Genomic DNA, 18063 nt, shown 5'->3' on the forward strand with positions numbered 1-18063 from the left:
CATCCGTCTGCCCATCACCCGTGTATCCATTATCCATCATCCATCCATCCATACATCCATCCATCATCCATCACTCATGTATCCATGTATCCATCATCCATCCATCCATCCATCCATGTATCCATCCATCCGTGTATCCATCCATCCGTCCATGTATCCATGCATCCATCCATGTATCCATGCATCCATCCATGCATCCATGTATCCATCCATCCATCTATGTATCCATGTGTCCATCCATGTATCCATGTATCCATCCATTCGTGTATCCATGCATCCATCCATCCACCTGCTTCAGCTCCAGCCACTCCTCATTGCCCTACGGCTCTTGAGGGTGGCTGATGGAGCTCACACCATGGGGACTGACACCATGAGAAGCCAAGAGTCACAGAATCCCAGCCTGGTCTGGGTTGGAAGGGACCTCAAAGCTCCTCCAGCTCCAACCCCTGCCACGGGCAGGGACCCCTTCCATAGAGCAGCTTGCTCCAAGCCCCTGTGTCCAACCTGGCCTTGAACACTGCCAGGGATGGGGCAGCCACAGCTTCTCTGGGCACCCTGTGCCAGCGCCTCAGCACCCTCCCAGGGAAGAGCTTCTGCCTAAGAGCTCATCTCAGTCTCCCCTCAGGCAGGTTAAAGCCATTCCCCTTGGCCTGTCCCTACATCCCTTGTCCCAAGCCCCTCTCCAGCTTTCCTGCAGCCCCTTCAGGCACTGGAGCTGCTCTCAGGTCTCCCCTTCAGGAGCCTTCTCCTCTCCAGCCCAGCTCTCCCAGCCTGGCTCCCGAGCAGAGCTGCTCCAGCCCGTACAGGACCGGTTGCGTTGAGGCGCTGCTGGAGCCGGGGCAGCTCCGCCGGTGGTGCCCGGTTGCGGGGCGGCGCGGGGCGAGGCGAGGCTGCGGAAGGTGTTGCTCACCCGCTCCTCCCCTCCCTGCGCCTCAAGCCCAAACACGTCCCGGTGGCCCGGGCGCAGCAGAGCCGGCGGCGAGCGCCCAGGTAAGGACCCCCCCATCCTCACGCACCGGGACCCCCGTCCAGCCCCGTCCAGGAAACTGAGGCCCGGCTGGAAAGGTGGTGGTGGGGGGGGAACCCAGTGCTGAGCACCCCAAAACCCGCTCCCACCATTCCCCCCCCCCGTTCCCAAGGGAATGGGGTGTCGGGGTGCCGGGGGGGAGCCGCTTTCCCACGCCGGCAGCTTCCCCCCTCCATTCCCAGATGGAAAAGGACTGGAAACTGGGAGCGGAGCCCAGTGAAACCAGTTCCCCCCCCCCCCGCCCCGCCGCACCCAGACCACCTTTGCCCTGGGCTGGGTGCCCCCACGCACGTGTGCGCGCACCTTTGTTTATTGTAGGACCTACAGGAAGGCGGCCGCAGCCACGGCGATGGGGAAGGAGGGGGCGATGCGGAGGGGATGGGGGGGAGCAGGAAGGGAAAGGAGGGGGGGAGCACCCATGGGTGCTGCCCGCGGGGTGCCGCGGGGACAAGGTGTCTCCATGGTGTCACCCGCAGGGTCCCGGCCCGGCATGGGGGAGGCGAGTGATGCGGACAGTGGGATCCTGCTGCAGCCGGGTGAGTGCTGGGGGGGGGTCGGGGTGCGGGGGGGGGGGGGGGGGGAAGGTTTTTGGGTGCCCCATCACACACGCATCCTCTTACGGTGCCCCCGGGCTGAGGATGGGGCAATTGGGTGCATGGGATACAGCAAAGCTGCTTTGGGGGAGGAGAAATGGGGGTTCCCCTGGTTGGGGGGGGGGGCAAGCATGGCGAGGGGTTGTCTGGTCTGGGTTTGAGTCACTGGGGATGGGTGAGTCAGGGTGAAATGTTCCCTGGGAGCTGAAGCACCCATGGGTGCTGATGGGGGGGGTGGGGGGGTGTCAGGGGTGCTTTGGTCTGCACTGGGGTTGGGGAAAACTGAGGCTGGGGGAGTGTGGGTGAATCTCAATAGGTGTCTGCTGTCCATCATCCATCCATCATCCATCCATCACCCATCCATCCATCACCCATGCATCCATCCATCCATCCATTACCCATCCATCATCCATCATCCATCCATCACCCATCCATCCATCACCCATGCATCCATCCATCCATCCATCATCCATCCACCCATCCATCCATCATCCCTCCATCCATCATCCATCCATCCATCTCTCATCTATCCATTCCTCCATCCATCATCCATCCATCCCTCATCCATCCATCCATCCATTCCTCCATCCCTCCATTCATCATCCCTCCATCCATCATCCATCCATCCCTCCATCCCTCCTCCATCCCTCCATTCATCATCCCTCCATCCATCCATCCATCCATCCCTCCCTCCTCCATGCCCAGGTCCCGGTATCCCTGGCTGGCCGCGGGCCGGGCAGCAGCGGGCGCTGGAGGCGCGGTTGGACGGGTGCGTGCAGGAGCTGCGCCGGCTCTGCCTGCGCGAGGCGGTGAGTGGGGACAGGGGGACCCTGCCCGAACCCCCCCGGGCACAGCAGCGGCTCAGGGCCCCCCCTGTTTCCCCAGGAGCTGACGGGGACGCTGCCCCGCGAGTACCCGCTGAGAGCCGGGGAGAAGCCGCCCAAGGTCCGGCGCAGGATCGGGGCTTCCTTCAAGCTGGATGAGACCCTCGTCCTGCGTGGGGCGGTGAGGGGCTGCCTGGGTGCAGTGGGGCAGGGGACATGGCCCCATCCCATCCTGGAGGTCATCATCCATGGAATCATGGGGTGGTTTGGGTTGGAAGGGACCTTAAAGCTCCTCCAGCTCCAACTCCTGCCACGGGCAGGGACCCCTTCCACTAGAGCAGCTTGCTCCAAAGCCTGGCCTTGAACACTGCCAGGGATGGGAAATAGGAATGATGAGATGGGATAGGGTGGGATGAGCTGGAAAGGTGAGGGATGGGATGCACAGGGCAAGATGGAAGGATGGGATGGGATGGATGCGATGAATTGGGATGGGAACGATGGATTTGAATGGGATGGGAAGGATGGAGTGTGATGGGTTGTGATGGGAAGGGTGGGCTGACATGGGGTAGGATGGGAAGGATGGGGTGTGATGGGTTGTGATGGGAAGGCTGGGATGACATGGGGTAGGATGGGAAGGATGGGGTGTGTTGGATTGTAATGGAAAGGGTGGGATGACACGGGGTAGAATGGGAAGGATGGGATGTGTTAGGATGGGAAGGATGGGGTGAGATGAGTTGGGATGGGAAGGGTGGGATGACATGGGGTAGGATGGGAAGGATGGGGTATGTTGGGATGGGAAGGATGGGGTGTGATGGGAAGGGTGGGCTGACATGGGGTAGGATGGGATGTGTTGGGATGGGGTGTGATGGGTTGCGATGGGAAGGGTGGGCTGACATAGGGTAGGATGGGAAGTATGGGGTGTGATGGGAAGGGTGGGCTGACATGGGGTAGGATGGGAAGGATGGGATGGGAAGGATGGGGTGTGATGGGTTGCGATGGGAAGGATGGGCTGACATGGGGTAGGATGGGAAGGATGGGGTGTGATGGGATGGGTGGGATGACATGGGGTAGGATGGGAAGGATGGGGTGTGATGGGATGGGTTGGCTGACATGGGGTAGGATGGGAAGGATGGGATGTGTTGCACCAAGCCTCCCCTATGGGGGCCTTTGGGCTGGTTCCGAGCACATCCCATCCCCAGGACCCTCTGAGCGCGCTGGAGCGGGACCTGGCGCTGCAGCTGCAGATCGCCCGCGCCGCGCGGCGCCTCTGCCGCGAGGAGAACATCGGCAGGAGGCTGCGGCGGCGCCGGCAGAGCGCGGCCGTGCTGGAGGAGCAGAAGCTGCGGGACCTGCAGAGCGTCCTCAACCAGCGGCGCCTCCTCTCTGCCCGGGCTGGTACCCAGGGTGAGCTCCTCCATGGCCCTGTCCTGGCCATGGGGTCACCCCCATATAACAATCCTTGGGGCATGCACCCCAATTCCCCATTGCTGGATGGATATTGGATGGATGGATGATGGATGGATGGATGGATGGATGGATATTGGATGGTTAGATATTGGATGGATGGATGGATGAATGGATGGATGGATGGATGGATGATGGATGGATGGATGGATGGATGGATATTGGATGGTTGGATATTGGATGGTTGGATATTGGATGGATGGATGGATGGATGGATGGATGGATGGATGGATGGAGGGATGGATGCATATTGGATGGTTGGATATTGGATGGATGGATGGACGGATGGAGGATGGATGGATGGATGGATGGATGGATGGATGGATATTGGATGGATGGATGGATGAATGGATGGATGGATGGATGGATGATGGATGGATGGATGGATGGATGGATATTGGATGGTTGGATATTGGATGGATGGATGGATGGATGGATGGATGGATGGATGGATGGATGGATGGACGGACGGATGTCCACCCTCCTAAATGCCCCCAGAATGCCATCCCTGGGGAATGCACCCCAATGCCCCATCCCATGATGAATGCACCCCTCCAGGGTGCATCCCAGTACATTATCCCCAGTGAATGTACCCCCCCAGAGAGCACCCCAACGTGGGGAATACAACCCAGTTCCTTATCCCTGCTGAATGCACCCCTCCGGATACCCCCCAAAATGCCACCCATGCTGCATGCACCCCAACGTGTTCTCTTACGAGTGCATCCCAACAATTCATTACCACTGCCTGCACCCCCCATACGCCATCCCCCCATGATTTCCCCCCCTTGAATGCACCCCAAAACTTCATCCCTGCTGATTGCATCCCCCCTGAATGAACCCTAAAACTCCCTCCTTGGTCGTTGCACCCCATCGCTACCCCCAATCCACCCTCCCCCGACATCCCCATCCCAGTGGCAGCCATCGGGGTGGGGCTCCCCCCTTTCCCTGCGTGTGCTTTCCCCATCCCTGCACCCCAGCGCCAGGACCACGGGGCTGCCGCCTCCTTCCCTCGGGGTGCCCCCGGCCCTGCCCGGCCCCGCTCCTCCTGCGCAGCCGGGCAGGCCGGGAGCTGCCCATGGGGCTCGGCAGAGCCGGCCGGGCCGGTGCCGCCACGTCCCGGAGCGTGTCGGGACACGCGGCCGTGGGAGCCGGGGAGCGGAGGAGGCCCCCGGGGCCGCACCGGGTGGTGCCGGGAGCCGTGGGAGCACCGGGGGGGGTGACACCGGCACCGCTCTCATGGCACCCATCCCGCAGAGCCCAGCACCTCCGATGACAGCTCCTTGTCCGACACCGTCCTGCTGGAGGAGGGTGAGGGGCTGTGGGGCCACGGGGGGGACGGGGGACCCCAGTGTGTCCCCTCCATCCCAATGCTCCATCTCTCTCGCACAGAGGAGACCCGGACACCGGGAGCCAGCACCCCACGGGGGGACCCTGAGGAGCCCAGCGAGGAGGAGGAGGAGGAGGAGGGATCAGGGTCCCCACCGGAGCCCCCCAGCCCCGACAGAGCCCATGAGAAGGCCAAAGCTCCTGGTGTCGATGCCGGGGAGGGGGGAACACGGAGCCCCCGGTGCTATCCTGGGTCCCCACCGGCCCCCAGTAGCCCTGACCCTGTGTCCTCAGCAGTGGGCAGGCCTGGGGATGTCCCTCCCTACCGCTTCGTACCCATCCGGACCCTGGTGCTGTGCCGGCAGGCGGGATCCAGTGCTCCCAGCAGCCCGGAGCCGGCGGGACGCCGGGGACAGTCCCAGTCCCTGAGGTATGGTCTGTGCGTGGGGAGGGGGCCAAGGGGCTCTGCAAGGGGAGGATGGAGGATGGGATAACCCCATGGAATGATGAAGATGAAGCCATGGGGAGGATGGGGACAACGCCATGGAGAGGAGGTTGAAGATAACCCTGATAGGGAGATGGATATAAACCCATGGGGAGGAGGTTGGAGATAATTCCAAGGGGAGGATGGAGATAAATAAGTGGGGAGGAAGATGGAGCTAACCCTATGGAGACGATGGATTCAACCCCATTGGGAGGAACTTAGAAATAACACCAAAGGGAAGATTGCTGATCCTATAGGGGGGAGGTTGAAGACACACTTTAGAGATGATGGAGCCAAATCCAGCAGGAGGAGAATGAGATAACAGGGGGAGGATGGAGCTAACTCCATGGGGAGGAGGTTGGAGATAACATTATAGAGGTGATGGAGCTAGAAACAGGGAGGGGTGGGGATAGCATCATAGAGATGGGGAAGAGAATGGGATAACCCCATGGGGAGGAGGCTGGAGATAACCCTAGGGAGATGATGGAGCTGCACACATAGGGAGGAGTTACTGGGGATAACCCCATGGGGAGGAGGTTGGAGATAACCCTAGGGAGATGATGGAGCTGAACCCATAGGGAGGAGTTATTGGGGATAACCCCATGGGGAGGAGGTGGGAGATAACCCTATGGGGAGGAGAATGAAGATGACTTTATAGAGGTGATGGAGCTGGAAACAGGGAGGGATGGGGATAACATCATAGAGATGGGGAAGAGAATGGGATAACCCCATGGGGAGGAGGTTGGGGATAACCCTAGGGAGATGATGGAGCTGAACACATAGGGAAGAGTTATTGGGGATAACCCCATGGGGAGGAGGTTGGAGATAACCCTATGGGGAGGAGAATGAAGATGACTTTATAGAGGTGATGGAGCTAGAAACAGGGAGGGATGGGGATAACATCATAGAGATGGGGAAGAGAATGGGATAACCCCATGGGGAGGAGGTTGGGGATAACCCTAGGGAGATGATGGAGCTGCACACATAGGGAGGAGTTATTGGGGATAACCCCATGGGGAGGAGGTTGGAGATAACCCTATGGGGAGGAGAATGAAGATGACTTTATAGAGGTGATGGAGCTGGAAACAGGGAGGGATGGGGATAACATCATAGAGATGGGGAAGAGAATGGGATAACCCCATGGGGAGGAGGTTGGAGCCTCCCGGATGGGTCGGGTCCCCCCCCTCACTCCGCTGCCCGCAGGGTCGAGGGCTCCCGGCCGCAGGAGCCTCGGGGCCGCAGCTCCATCCCCCGCCGGCGCCCCACGTACTACACGGTGACGGTGCCCGCATCCTGCCTGCCCCCTCCGGGCCCCGCGCACCGCTCCGGCTCCGACGACAGCATCTCGGACCTGTCCAGCGTCTCGCACGCCACATCCCCGGGCAGCAGCAGCCCCGAGGTCCCGGTCCCGCATCCCCCGGTCCCACCGCCCCTTCCCGACCCCGCTTACTTCCCGCGGGGAGCCCAGCGGCTGCTGCCGCCGCTGGTGCTGTACGAGCAGGACCTGGCCCCGTTGCGCTACCAGCGCCTGGTGCCCTCGCACAGCCGCATCGTGCGCACCCCATCGCTCAAGGACTACGCGGCTCCCCGCGGGCTCTCCAAGGCCACGGTCACCGAGGAGCTCAAATCGTGGCACCAACGGGCCCGGCTGCGGGGGGCCCGGCCCCATTCCCTCGACCGGCAGGGAGCGATCCGGGGTCCCCGCGCCGGCATCGCCAGGGACGTGCCCGTGAGCCGGGTGCTGCTGCCGCGGGCTCAGGTAGGGCACGGGCACGGGGACCCCCGCGGGTGCTGCCCTGATGGAGCCGTCACCATGGGGAGAGAGGGGGGGGTCGGGCACTGGTGGGGTCCTGAGGGGGTGCATAGGGGGCCCGTTAAGGTCCTTGGGGCAGAGCCAAGGTGCTTGGGTCTTGGGAGAGTTTTGGGGACGGGATCAAGGTTCTTCAAGCTCCTTCGGGCAGGATGGGTCCCTCTGATGGCCCCTCCGGGCAAGTCCAGGGTCCCACAGGTTGGCTCTGGGGTCCCACAGGGTCCTTGGGGCAGGATCGGGGACCCCTCAGGTTCCCTGGGACAGGACTGGTGAAGGTCCTGTGGGGCAGGATCGGGCCCTAAAGGGGACCCTGGGGGAGGATTGGGGTCCTGAGGAGATCACAGGGGAGGAACTGGGGTCCCACAGGGTTCTCTCTGGTCACACCAAGGCCCCACGAGCAGGACCCAGGTTCCCATGTGGGTCCACTTGAGGTACCCCTAGCCGGGGGGGGGGGGGGGGTGTCCCTGCTGACACTTGGGGTGCTGTCTCCCTCCCCAGCAGCACCCAGGGGTCCCACCAGGATGGGTGCATGCAGGCCCCAACCCCAGCACCCCGGGGTGCTGCTGTGGCGCAGGATGGGTGCCAGCACCCATGGGTGCCTTCTCCCACACAGGGTCCCCCCCCAGTCCCCATCCTGCGGCGCTCCCCGGATGGTGTGTCCGTGCAGGTGTACGTGCCTGAGAGCGGCGAGATTGTGACACAAGTGTGATGGGGACACCCCAACCCTGGGACACCCCAACCCAGGACACCCCAACCCAGGACACCCCAACCCTGGGACACCCCAACCCAGGACACCCCAACCCAGGACACCCAACCCTGGGACACCCCAACCCAGGACACCCCGACCCTGGGACACCCCAAACCAGGACACCCCAACCCAGGACACCCCAACCCTGGGACACCCCCAGCCTGGCTGGCCCAGGGACAATGGGGACGGTGACATGGGACATGGGCACCTCTGGGGTGCATGGGGCTGGGGCTGGCCCCCCCCCCCCCCCCATTCCTTCATTGTCACCGTGCCCCCAGTGTCACCGCGGTGCTGGATTTGGGGCTCTGGTCTCTAATAAAGGTGCATGTTGGGGTGCTCTGGTGGGTCCCCAGCACTGGCCCCTGGGGGGTCCCTGTCCCTGCAGTGGCATTGACAGGATGGGGGGGTGGGGGGGGTGTGTGTGTGCAGGGTTGGGGTCTGGCTCTGTTCTGGGGTAGTGATGGGGTGATTCCCATGACAGGGGGGTCCCCAAGTCTGGCCGTGCCCTCTGGCACCCAGTAAGGCTTTGGCATGCTGGGATGGGGGTAAATGGGATGACAGTGCTGGGAGGGGGGTGCGGGATGAGGGGTGGTGGGATGGGGATGTGGGGCTAGGGGATGTGAGGATGGGAGTGCGGGGATGGAGGTAATGGGATGACAGTGCCGGGATGGGGGTGTGGGGATAGGGGACGCGAAGATGGGAGTGCAGGGATGGGTGGTACAGGGATGGGAGTGTGGGGATGAGGGATGCTGGGATGGGGATGGGGGGCTAGGGGATGTGAAGATGAGAGTGTGGGGATGGAGGTGTTGGGATGGGGGGTACAGGGATGGGAGTGTGGGGATGAGGGGTGCTGGGATGGGGATGGGGGGCTAGGGGATGTGAAGATGAGAGTGTGGGGATGGGGGTACAGGGATGGGAGTGTGGGGATGGGGATGCTGGGATGGGGGCAATGGGATGACAGTGCTGGGACAGGGGTGCGGGATGATGAGTATGGGATGAGGATGCAGGGGTAGGGGATGCAAGGATGGGAGTGTGCAGATGGGGGTAATGGAATGCGGGGTACAGGGATGGGGGTGCAGGGATGGGGGTGCTGGGATGGGGATGCTGGGATGGGGATGCTAGGATGGGGATAATGGAATGACAGTGCTGGGAAGGGTGTGCGGGGAGGGGGTTGTGGGGATAGGGGTGCTGTGATGGGGGTGCTGTGATGGGGGTGCTGTGATGGGGGTGCTGTGATGGGGGTGCTGTGATGGGGGTGCTGTGATGGGGGTGCTGTGATGGGGGTGCTGTGATGGGGGTGCTGTGATGGGGGGTGCTGCGATGGGGACTGCAGGCATAGGGGTGCTGTGATGGGGGGTGCTGTGATGGGGGGTGCTGTGACGGGGGGTGCTGTGATGGGGTGCTGTGATGGGGACTGCAGGCATAGGGGGCTGCTCGGCCGTGTCCGTGGCTCTCGTTTCTCCCCCCCCACGGCGGGGGCCGGTGCCGGTGGCTGCTGCGGGAGGCGCTGCCGCGGGGGGGCACCGGGCAGCGACCGAGCTCGGGGCTGCGGCGTCACTGCGGGCCTGCGCGGCCCCGGCTCCCAGCGCCCCGCGGGCAGCGCTGAGCGGCGGCCCCCGGGATGGGTCCCGGTAGCCCCGGCACCGCGTGGCCCCTGGCCGGGACCGTGCTCGTGGCCGTGGCCGCCTCGCTGGGTAAGAGAGCACCGGGGGGGGGGGGACGGGACGGGACCGGACCCGGTGTCACCGGCTCTGAACGGGGCTCGCATGCGGGGGGGGGGCCTGCACCAACGCGCGATGTCCCCTGCGCCCCTCGGGGTGTCCCCGAGAGCCGGGAGCACGGGGCCGGGATCCGCAGTGAACCCCGGGGGGATCCGGGTCCTCCCGGGCCGTGCCTCAGTTTCCCCACCGTGGTCCCGTTGTGCGTTCGGTGAAGGCCGGAGGAGGCCGCCCAGGAGCCGCGTGGGGCCGGGGGTTGGGGGGGGAGCGAGCGCGATCCCGAGGGGTTCAGCCCCAGCCCCGTGGTTTCCTGAGCGCTTCCCGGCGCCTCCGGGCCTCGTCCCGGGGCTATTTCTGGGAGCGCAGATGGCTGCGGCCACAAATAGAGCTGGAGCTGGGGGGGGGCTGGCAGCGGGGTCCGCAAGGGTGTGGGGCAAGGTGGAGCAGGCTATGGGGGGAACACAGGGGCAAGGTATGGGGGGATATGGGGCGGGCTGCAGGGGGGTACCAGGACCAACGGGGCAGGATAGAGAAGGGTACATGGGAAGATGTGGGCCGGGATGGGGAAGGATCCAGGAGGATGTGGGGTGGGATGGAGCAGGCTATGGGGGGAACACAGGGGCAAGGTATGGGGAGATATGGGGCGGGCTGCAGGGGGGTACCAGGACCAACGGGGCAGGATGGAGAAGGGTACACGGGAAGATGTGGGCCGGGATGGGGCAGGATCCAGGAGGATGTGGGGTGGGATGGAGCAGGCTATGGGGGGAACACAGGGGCAAGGTATGGGGAGATACGGGGCAGGCTGCAGGGGGGTACCAGGACCAACGGGGCAGGATAGAGAAGGGTACACAGGAAGATGTGGGCCGGGATGGGGCAGGATCCAGGAGGATGTGGGGTGGGATGGAGCAGGCTATGGGGGGAACACAGGGGCAAGGTATGGGGGGATATGGGGCGGGCTGCCGGGGGGTACCAGGACCAACGGGGCAGGATAGAGAAGGGTACACAGGAAGATGTGGGCCGGGATGGGGCAGGATCCAGGAGGATGTGGGGTGGGATGGAGCGGCTTAGGGGGGTTACATAGCAGCAGGATATGTGGGGCCACGGGGATGGATGGAGCAGGCTATGGGGGTCCCTGGGGTGGCTGTGGCTGGGCTGGGGGTGCCGGGGCCCCGGTGACGGTGCTGTGCTCAGCGGCGGCGGATGAGGACTGCCTGTGGTACTTGGACAAGAACGGGTCCTGGCACCCCGGCTTCGAGTGCCAGTTCCTGAGCTTCTGCTGTGGGTCCTGCCACCAGCGGTTCTGCTGCCGAGACCCCCTGCGCCTCATCACTGAGCGGCAGCAGCGCCACTGCCTTGCCTTCAGGTGCCAGCCGGCTTCAGGGATGGGTGCTGGGCTCCAGCGATGGGTGCTGGGCTCCAGCAATGAGTGCTGGGCTTCAGGGATGGGTGCTGGGCTTCAGCGATGGGTGCTGGGCTTCAGCAATGTGTGCTGGGCTCCAGCGATGGGTGCTGGGTTCCAATGATGGGTGCTGGGCTCCAGCGATGGGTGCTGGGCTTCAGCAATGGGTGTTGGGCTTCAGCGATGGGTGCTGGGCTCCAACGATGGGTGCTGGGCTCCAGCGATGGGTGCTGGGCTTCAGGGATGGGTGCTGGGCTTCAGCGATGGGTGCTGGGCTCCAACGATGGGTGCTGGGCTTCAGCGATGGGTGTTGGGCTTCAGTGATGGGTGTTGGGCTTCAGCGATGGGTGCTGGGCTCCAACGATGGGTGCTGGGCTTCAGCGATGGGTGTTGGGCTTCAGCGATGGGTGCTGGGCTTCAGGGATGGGTGCTGGGCTCCAACAATGGGTGCTGGGTGCTTGCCTTTGGGTTCCAGGAGCTGGTGCATTGGATGCTGGCATGCTGGATGCTGGGCACTGCTACTGGGTGCATGCCTTTGGGTATTTGGCCTTCGGCATTGGATGCTGGGTGGTGGTACTGGGTACTGGGCACTGGCGCTGGGTGCTGGGCACTGACACTGGGTGCTGGGCACTGACTCTGGATGCTGGGCACTGGTGCTGGGTGCTGGTCCCACTCTGGCCGTCCCTGCCCCTCCATCCCCGGGTGCTCCAAGGACGGAGCAGGACCCTGCACTGGTCCCAGTTGCTGCGGGCACCGCTGTGACCGGGGGGGGGGTCTGTGTGGGGGCACCCTGTGTGTGGCGGGGGGTACCCTGGGTGCCGGGGGGTCCCGCTCCGGGTGCCCGCTCCCAGCGCCTCTCTCCCCGCAGCCCCAAGACGATCGCGGGCATCGCCTCGGCCGTGGTTCTGTTCATCGCGATAGTCACGACCATCGTGTGCTGCTTCCTCTGCTCCTGCTGCTACCTGCACCAGAGGCGGCAGCGGCTGCGCACCCCGCTGCAGGGTGCGGGACAGGGGGGCAACGGGGGTGCGGGGTAATGGGATGGGGGTGATGGGATGGGGGGAATCCTGGAGGTGCGAGGTGAGGGGGTTGCGGGGGGTGGGATGGGGGTGCAGGGGGGGGAGCAGAGGGATGCAGGGGGTGGGATGCGGGGTGCAGGGGGGGAGCAGAGGGATGCAGGGGGTGGGATGGGGGGTGCAGGGGGGAGCAGAGGGATGCAGGGGGTGGGATGCGGGGTGGGAAGCAGAGGGATGCAGGGGGAAGCAGAGGGATGCAGGGGGTGGGATGCGGGGTGCAGGGGGGAGCAGAGGGATGCAGGGGGTGGGATGCGGGATGCAGGGGGGAGAAGAGGGATGCAGGGGGGGAGCAGAGGGATGCAGGGGGTGGGATGTGGGTGCAGGGGGGGGGAGCAGAGTGATGCCGGGGGTGGGATGGGGGGTGCGGGGGGAAGCAGAGGAATGCAGGGGGTGGGATGGGGGTGCAGGGGGGGGAGCAGAGGGATGCAGGGGGTGGGATGCGGGGTGCAGGGGGGGAGCAGAGGGATGCAGGGGGTGGGATGCGGGGTGCAGGGGGGAGCAGAGGGATGCAGGGGGTGGGATGCGGGGTGCAGGGGGGGGAGCAGAGGGATGCAGGGGGTGGGATGCGGGGTGCAGGGGGGAGCAGAGGGATGCAGGGGGTGGGATGGGGGGTGCAGGGGGGAGAAGAGGGATGCAGGGTGTGGGATGCGGGGTGCACGGGGGGGAGCAGAGGGATGCAGGGGGTGGGATGCGGGGTGCAGGGGGGAGCAGAGGGATGCAGGGGGTGGGATATGGGCGCTGTGGGGCCATGTCCCTGTCCCCATCCCGGGATGTTGCAGCCCCCCCCCCGCCCCATGTCTCCCGCAGGCCCAGAGATCCAGCTGTCCAGCTACCCCCCCCCAGTGGCCCCAGCACCGTTCCCTATGGACCCCAAAGCCGGCCCCGCGCCCCCCCCGCCCGGCTTCACCCCCATGCCCGTGTACCCGCCGACCGGCCCTGCTGCCCAGTACCCGCTGTACCCCTCTGGACCCCCCATCTACAACCCCACAGGTGAGCACCGGGGACACCCCTTTATACCCCCCTGCACCCCCCCCTATTCCCCACGGGGTCCCGGTGGCCTCGCAGGGGGTGACACCCATCCTGCTCCCCCCCACAGCGCCTCCGCCCTATGTGCCAGCACAGCCCAGCTACCCCGGAGCCTGAGCACCCATGGGCACCCAAGCACCCTCCTGCAGCAGGGTTGGGGGGCCCCGGGAGGGTGCCGGGCCATGGCTGCATGAGGTCCATAGTGGTGGTGACCCGGAGCCGGCAGCACAGGGCAGCTCTTGTCCCGCACACTGGGTCCTTTGTGGGTGCCCCCACCCGGCCCTGGGTGCCAACAGCTCCGGGCACCCATGGTAGGGGGGGGTGCCCGGGGGCCCCCCGAGGGCCGTGCGCTGCTGCACCCTGCGCGCCCGGATGCGGCCCTGGGGTTGGAATTAAACCACTTCTTGTGCCCCACAGCCTGGTGTCGCCTCCATGGGTCCGTAGTGGGGAGGGGGGCAGAGCCCCACAGCCCAACCCGGGGAGCTCTAACATGGGGATAGCGACTTTCTCCCCATCCCCTTCTGCTCCTGGAGCTCCTCCATCCCCACATTGCATTGGGATGGGCAATTCCCACCAAAGCTGCCGCTGGGATGAGACAGGCTGGGAATGCTGCTGCCCCCCCCCCCAGCCCCACAGCTCTTCCCTGTGAGGGTGCTGAGGCGCTGGCACAGGGTGCCCAGAGAAGCTGTGGCTGCCCCATCCCTGGCAGTGTTCAAGGCCAGGTTGGACACAGGGGCTTGGAGCAAGCTGCTCTATGGAAGGGGTCCCTGCCCGTGGCAGGGGTTGGAGCTGGAGGAGCTTTGAGGTCCCCTTCAACCCAAACCACGCTGGGGTTCCATTGGGTCAGGAAGCAGCAGATCGAACCCTGGGATGGGGCTGTGGGTGCGGGGATGATTCCTCCATCTACCCTGGTCCTGGGACCCACCTCTGGGGTGTGTGTGTGTGTGTGGGTGCGATTCACCCCCTCCCACACCATCACTGTGAGCTGAGGAAGGGCTGTGTGTGTGTGGGGGTGTCCATCCACCCCCTCCATTCACCCCCACCAAACCCAATCCCTCAAGCGCCGCCCATCTCCATCGCTCCCCGGGACCCCCTCAGCGAGCCCGGGGGGCACCTCGGGATTTATTGAAAGGCTGGGAAAGCCCCATAAAAATAAAGCCTCGAAGCAACAAGAGGAGGGGAAGGGGGAGTCCGGACCCCACAGCCAGCTGGGGGGGGGTGTGTGTGTGTGTGAAGGGGTGGGGAGGATCAGCCCTGGGGTCCCTGCTCCCGGAGGTAGAGATCCCGGATCTCGGCCAGGCTGCGGCTGAGCGCGCCCAGCGCCTGGGCCATGGCTCGCAGCAGGGCCGTGGTTTCCCGGCAGCTCTCGGCGAACTCCCTGCGGAAAGCGCGCACCTCCTGCACCAACCGCTCCTGCGCCTGCACCGCCCGCGCATCGCCCGCGCAAGGCTGCGCGCAGCCGGGGGTCCCGTCCGGCGGCAGCCCCGCGGTGGCTGCGGCGGGGCCGGCTCCGCACTCCGGGAGCGGCTCCGTCTCTTGCTGGAAGAGGACCCCCGGGAAAGCGGAGCCCAGCGGCTCCTGCGGCCCCCCCAGCTCCCCCAGGCACAGTTCGGGAGCCGCGGGCCGCGGGGGGGTCCGGTTCCAGCCCTCGCTCTGCTCCGTGCCCACCCCAGGGCCGGGAGCGCCGTCGGGAGCCGGGCTCTGGAAGGGCTCAGGCTTCACCTCCACCGGCTCCTCCTTCACCGCCTCCTCCTTGAGGCCTGCGGGATGGACGCGGGGCAGCTGGTGGGACCCCCCGGCCCCCTTCCTGCCTCTGCTTCCGCCCCCCTTCCCCCCGTGCCCCGCATCCCCTCTCCTGCGCGCGGTCCTGGTCACCCACACACACATCTCCCCATAGCTCTGCATCCCTCCCGGTGGTCCAGCCCCATCCCAGGTCCCATCCCTCTCCTGGTCCCGGGACTCCCATATCCCTGTCCTGAATGTGGTGCCCTGTGTCCTTGCATGCTCCCAGTACCCCCTTGTCCCTGTCTTGGTCCCCACACATCCCTTCCTAATCCCAGTAATCCCATGTCGCTGTCCTGGTCTCCCATGTCTCATGTCCCTCGTCCCTGTCCAAATCGCAGTAACCCCATGTCCTTGTCCTCTTCCCAGACCCCTCTTACACCTGTCCAGGTCCTGGTACCCCCTGACCCCTGTCCTTCTCCTAATCCTAGCCACCCACACCCCTGTCCTGTCCCAGTATCCTCCTGTTCTGCTCCCAGTGCTGCGGTCCCTTGTCCCCATCCTGGTCCATGTCTCCCCCTGCCCCTATCCCAGCCCTGGTATCCCCATCCCTGTCCTGGTCCCAGGCCCTTCCTGCTGTCACCCTGTTCTCAGTCCCCTGCCCTGGCCCAGGTCCCCCCATGTCCCTGGCCCTGTCTCCGTGCTCCTGGCCCTGTCCTGGTTTCAGGGGCCCCATGTCCTTGGCTGGATCCTGGCATCCTCCTGTCCTGGTCTCAGTCCTCCTGTTGCTCTCCCTATCTCCTATGTCCCTGCCCCAGTCCTCCCATGCCCCTGTCACCCATGTCCCTACTATGATCCCCTCACATCCCTCTTCCCCTCCGCATCCCTATCCCAGTCCTCCATGTCGCTGTCCCCTCCATGTCCTGATCCTCCCTGTCCTTGCCCCGGTCCCTCCATCCACCTGCCCTGGTCCCAGCATCCTGGTCCCAGTCCCCGCACATCCCTGCCCTGGGCCCCCATGTCCTGGTCCCAGTGCACCTGAGGTGCTCCTGATCCCCCTGCATCCTGGTCCATGCCCCTCCATGTCCTGGTCCTGATCTTCTCCTGCGTTCCTGTCTCTCCATGCTCCTGTCCTGGTCCAGTCCCCCATGTCCCTCTCCTGTATCCGTGTCCTGGTCCCCCCACATCCTGGTCTTTGTCCCCCATGTCCCTGTCCCTGCACTGACCTGCCCTAGTGCCCCCGTGTCCCTGTCTCAGTCCCCTGTATCCATGTCCTGGTCTCCCACATCGTGGTCCCAGTGTCCCTGTCCTGGTCCTGATCTCCTGTGCCCTATCCCAGCCTCTCCTCCCACCTCTCCTAACGCCCCCGTATCCCTGTCCTGGTCCCCCCACGAACTTATCCCGGTCCCTGTGTCCCTGCTGCTGTCCCTCCCTGTGCCCATCCTGCTCCCAGCGCCCGTGTCCTGCCTCCATGCCTCAGCCCCCCACATCCCGGTCCCTGTTCCTCCCATCCCTGTCCCAATCCTGCTCCCCTGCATCCATGCTCCAGCCCCCCACACCCCTCTCTTGGTCCCCCACATCCCTGTCTCTCCCATCCCTGTCCCAATCCTGCTCCCCTGCATCCATGCTCCAGCCCCCCACACCCCTCTCTTGGTCCCCCACATCCCTGTCTCTCCCATCCCTGTCCCAGTCCTGCTCCCCCGCATCCACGCTCCAGCCCCCCACATCCCTCTCTTCGTCCCCCCCATCCCTGACCCTGTCTCTCCCATCCCTGTTCCTGTCCCAATCCTGCTCCCCTGCATCTATGCTCCAGCCCCCCACACCCCTCTCTTGGTCCCCCACATCCCTGTCCCTGTTCCTCCCATCCCTGTCCCTGTCTCTCCCATCCCTGTCCCAGTCCTGCTCCCCTGCATCCATGCTCCAGCCCCCCACACCCCTCTCTTGGTCCCCCACATCCCTGTCCCTGTTCTCTCCCATCCCTGTCCCAGTCCTGCTCCCCTGCATCCATGCTCCAGCCCCCCACATCCCCCTCTTGCTCCCCCGTGCCCCGGTCCCCCCGCACCCACCGTGCGGTACCACCTCTGCGCTCAGGACCGGCGCCTCGATGCCGGTGCCTCCTCTCTGTCCCCAAGCGGACGCGGGGCCGGGGCCGAGTTCCGGGGGCCCTGGCCCAGAGCCGGTGCCGGTGCCAGGCCTGGGGGGTGCCCTGGGGGCCGGTCCCTGCCGCTCCTGCCGGTGCCGGGTGATCTTGTCATTGGCGCGGCGGCGCAGCCCTCGCCAGCGGTTCTTGACCTCGCCGATGTCGCGCTGGTTGCGGCCGGCGGCGTTGATCTTGTTCGTGATGCGCCACCAGATCTTCTGCTTCTCGTAGGCGTTCACGGTGCTGGCGGCGGCGCCGAACAGGAGCTGCTCGTACTTGAGCACCTCGCTCATGAGGATGTCGATCTCCTGCAGCGTGAAGTTCGGCTTCCGCTTCAGCAGCCCCCGCCGCGCCCCGCCGCCGCCCGCCGCCATGCTCGCCGCCTCCTCCTCCTCCTCCTCCTCCTCCTCTTCATGGCGCCGCCCCGACGCCCATCGCCCCTCCAAGCCTTTTGTCCTGCGCCGTCCCCGCCGGACCGAGCCCCACCGAGAGGAGCGGGGCCGGGGAGGAGCGGGGCCGGTGCCTGCGGGCCCCCTGCCGGCCCCGCGCTCCGGTACGGTTCCTATAGCGCCCCCTCCTGGCCCCGCCGCGCACACACGGGGCTGCGGTACGGTTCCTATAGCGCCCCATAACGGCCCCGCCGCGGACACACGGGGCTCTGGTACGGTTCCTATAGCGCCCCCTCCTGGCCCCGCCGCGCACACAC

The 18063-nt window shown here is 65.2% G+C and overlaps 3 protein-coding genes across 4 annotated transcripts; 2 read left to right on the top strand and 1 right to left on the bottom strand.

The window, feature by feature from the left end:
* The first annotated feature begins 830 nt into the window (after positions 1-830).
* INAVA (innate immunity activator) lies at positions 831-8264 on the top strand. 2 transcript variants are annotated; one of them, XM_062624945.1, is made up of 9 exons: positions 831-990; positions 1504-1563; positions 2326-2429; positions 2506-2625; positions 3644-3848; positions 5163-5216; positions 5298-5664; positions 6922-7477; positions 8142-8264. In XM_062624945.1, the coding sequence occupies exons 2-9, from the start codon at positions 1518-1520 to the stop codon at positions 8235-8237; spliced, it is 1548 nt and encodes a 515-aa protein (XP_062480929.1). In that variant the 5' UTR covers positions 831-990; positions 1504-1517; the 3' UTR covers positions 8238-8264. The 2 variants fall into 2 exon arrangements, with proteins under 2 accessions (XP_062480929.1, XP_062480928.1); XM_062624944.1 differs by lacking the exon at positions 831-990 and having other exon boundaries at positions 1446-1563.
* A 1547-nt stretch (positions 8265-9811) lies between these two features.
* Positions 9812-13911, top strand: SHISA4 (shisa family member 4). Its single transcript, XM_062624946.1, has 5 exons — positions 9812-9970; positions 11186-11357; positions 12262-12395; positions 13277-13459; positions 13566-13911. Exons 1-5 carry the CDS (start codon positions 9898-9900, stop codon positions 13610-13612), a joined length of 609 nt encoding a protein of 202 aa, XP_062480930.1. The 5' UTR covers positions 9812-9897; the 3' UTR covers positions 13613-13911.
* Positions 13912-14736: 825 nt separating this feature from the next.
* On the bottom strand, positions 14737-17813 carry LOC134166833 (myb-related transcription factor, partner of profilin-like). Its single transcript, XM_062624855.1, has 2 exons — positions 17284-17813; positions 14737-15255 (listed from the first exon to the last, which is right to left on the bottom strand). The coding sequence occupies exons 1-2, from the start codon at positions 17729-17731 to the stop codon at positions 14744-14746; spliced, it is 960 nt and encodes a 319-aa protein (XP_062480839.1). The 5' UTR covers positions 17732-17813; the 3' UTR covers positions 14737-14743.
* Positions 17814-18063: the final 250 nt, after the last annotated feature.

Source organism: Pezoporus occidentalis, unplaced genomic scaffold (genome assembly GCF_034315485.1).
Source record: "Pezoporus occidentalis ecotype Australia unplaced genomic scaffold, CSIRO_AGI_Poc_V1 ctg274, whole genome shotgun sequence".
Classification (NCBI taxonomy): domain Eukaryota; kingdom Metazoa; phylum Chordata; class Aves; order Psittaciformes; family Psittacidae; genus Pezoporus; species Pezoporus occidentalis.

Coding starts and splice junctions, on each gene's coding strand:
- LOC134166833 (XM_062624855.1), bottom strand. CDS start 17,731: ATGGCGGCGGGCGGCGGCGGGGCGCGGCGGGGGCTGCTGAAGCGGAAG. Junction 15,256..17,283: donor CGCAGAGGTGGTACCGCACG/GTGGGTGCGGGG, acceptor TCCATCCCGCAG/GCCTCAAGGAGGAGGCGGTG.
- SHISA4 (XM_062624946.1), top strand. CDS start 9,898: ATGGGTCCCGGTAGCCCCGGCACCGCGTGGCCCCTGGCCGGGACCGTG. Junction 11,358..12,261: donor CGCCACTGCCTTGCCTTCAG/GTGCCAGCCGGC, acceptor CTCTCCCCGCAG/CCCCAAGACGATCGCGGGCA. Junction 13,460..13,565: donor CCCCATCTACAACCCCACAG/GTGAGCACCGGG, acceptor TCCCCCCCACAG/CGCCTCCGCCCTATGTGCCA.
- INAVA (XM_062624944.1), top strand. CDS start 1,446: ATGGGTGCTGCCCGCGGGGTGCCGCGGGGACAAGGTGTCTCCATGGTG. Junction 3,849..5,162: donor TGCCCGGGCTGGTACCCAGG/GTGAGCTCCTCC, acceptor CCCATCCCGCAG/AGCCCAGCACCTCCGATGAC. Junction 7,478..8,141: donor TGCTGCTGCCGCGGGCTCAG/GTAGGGCACGGG, acceptor TCTCCCACACAG/GGTCCCCCCCCAGTCCCCAT.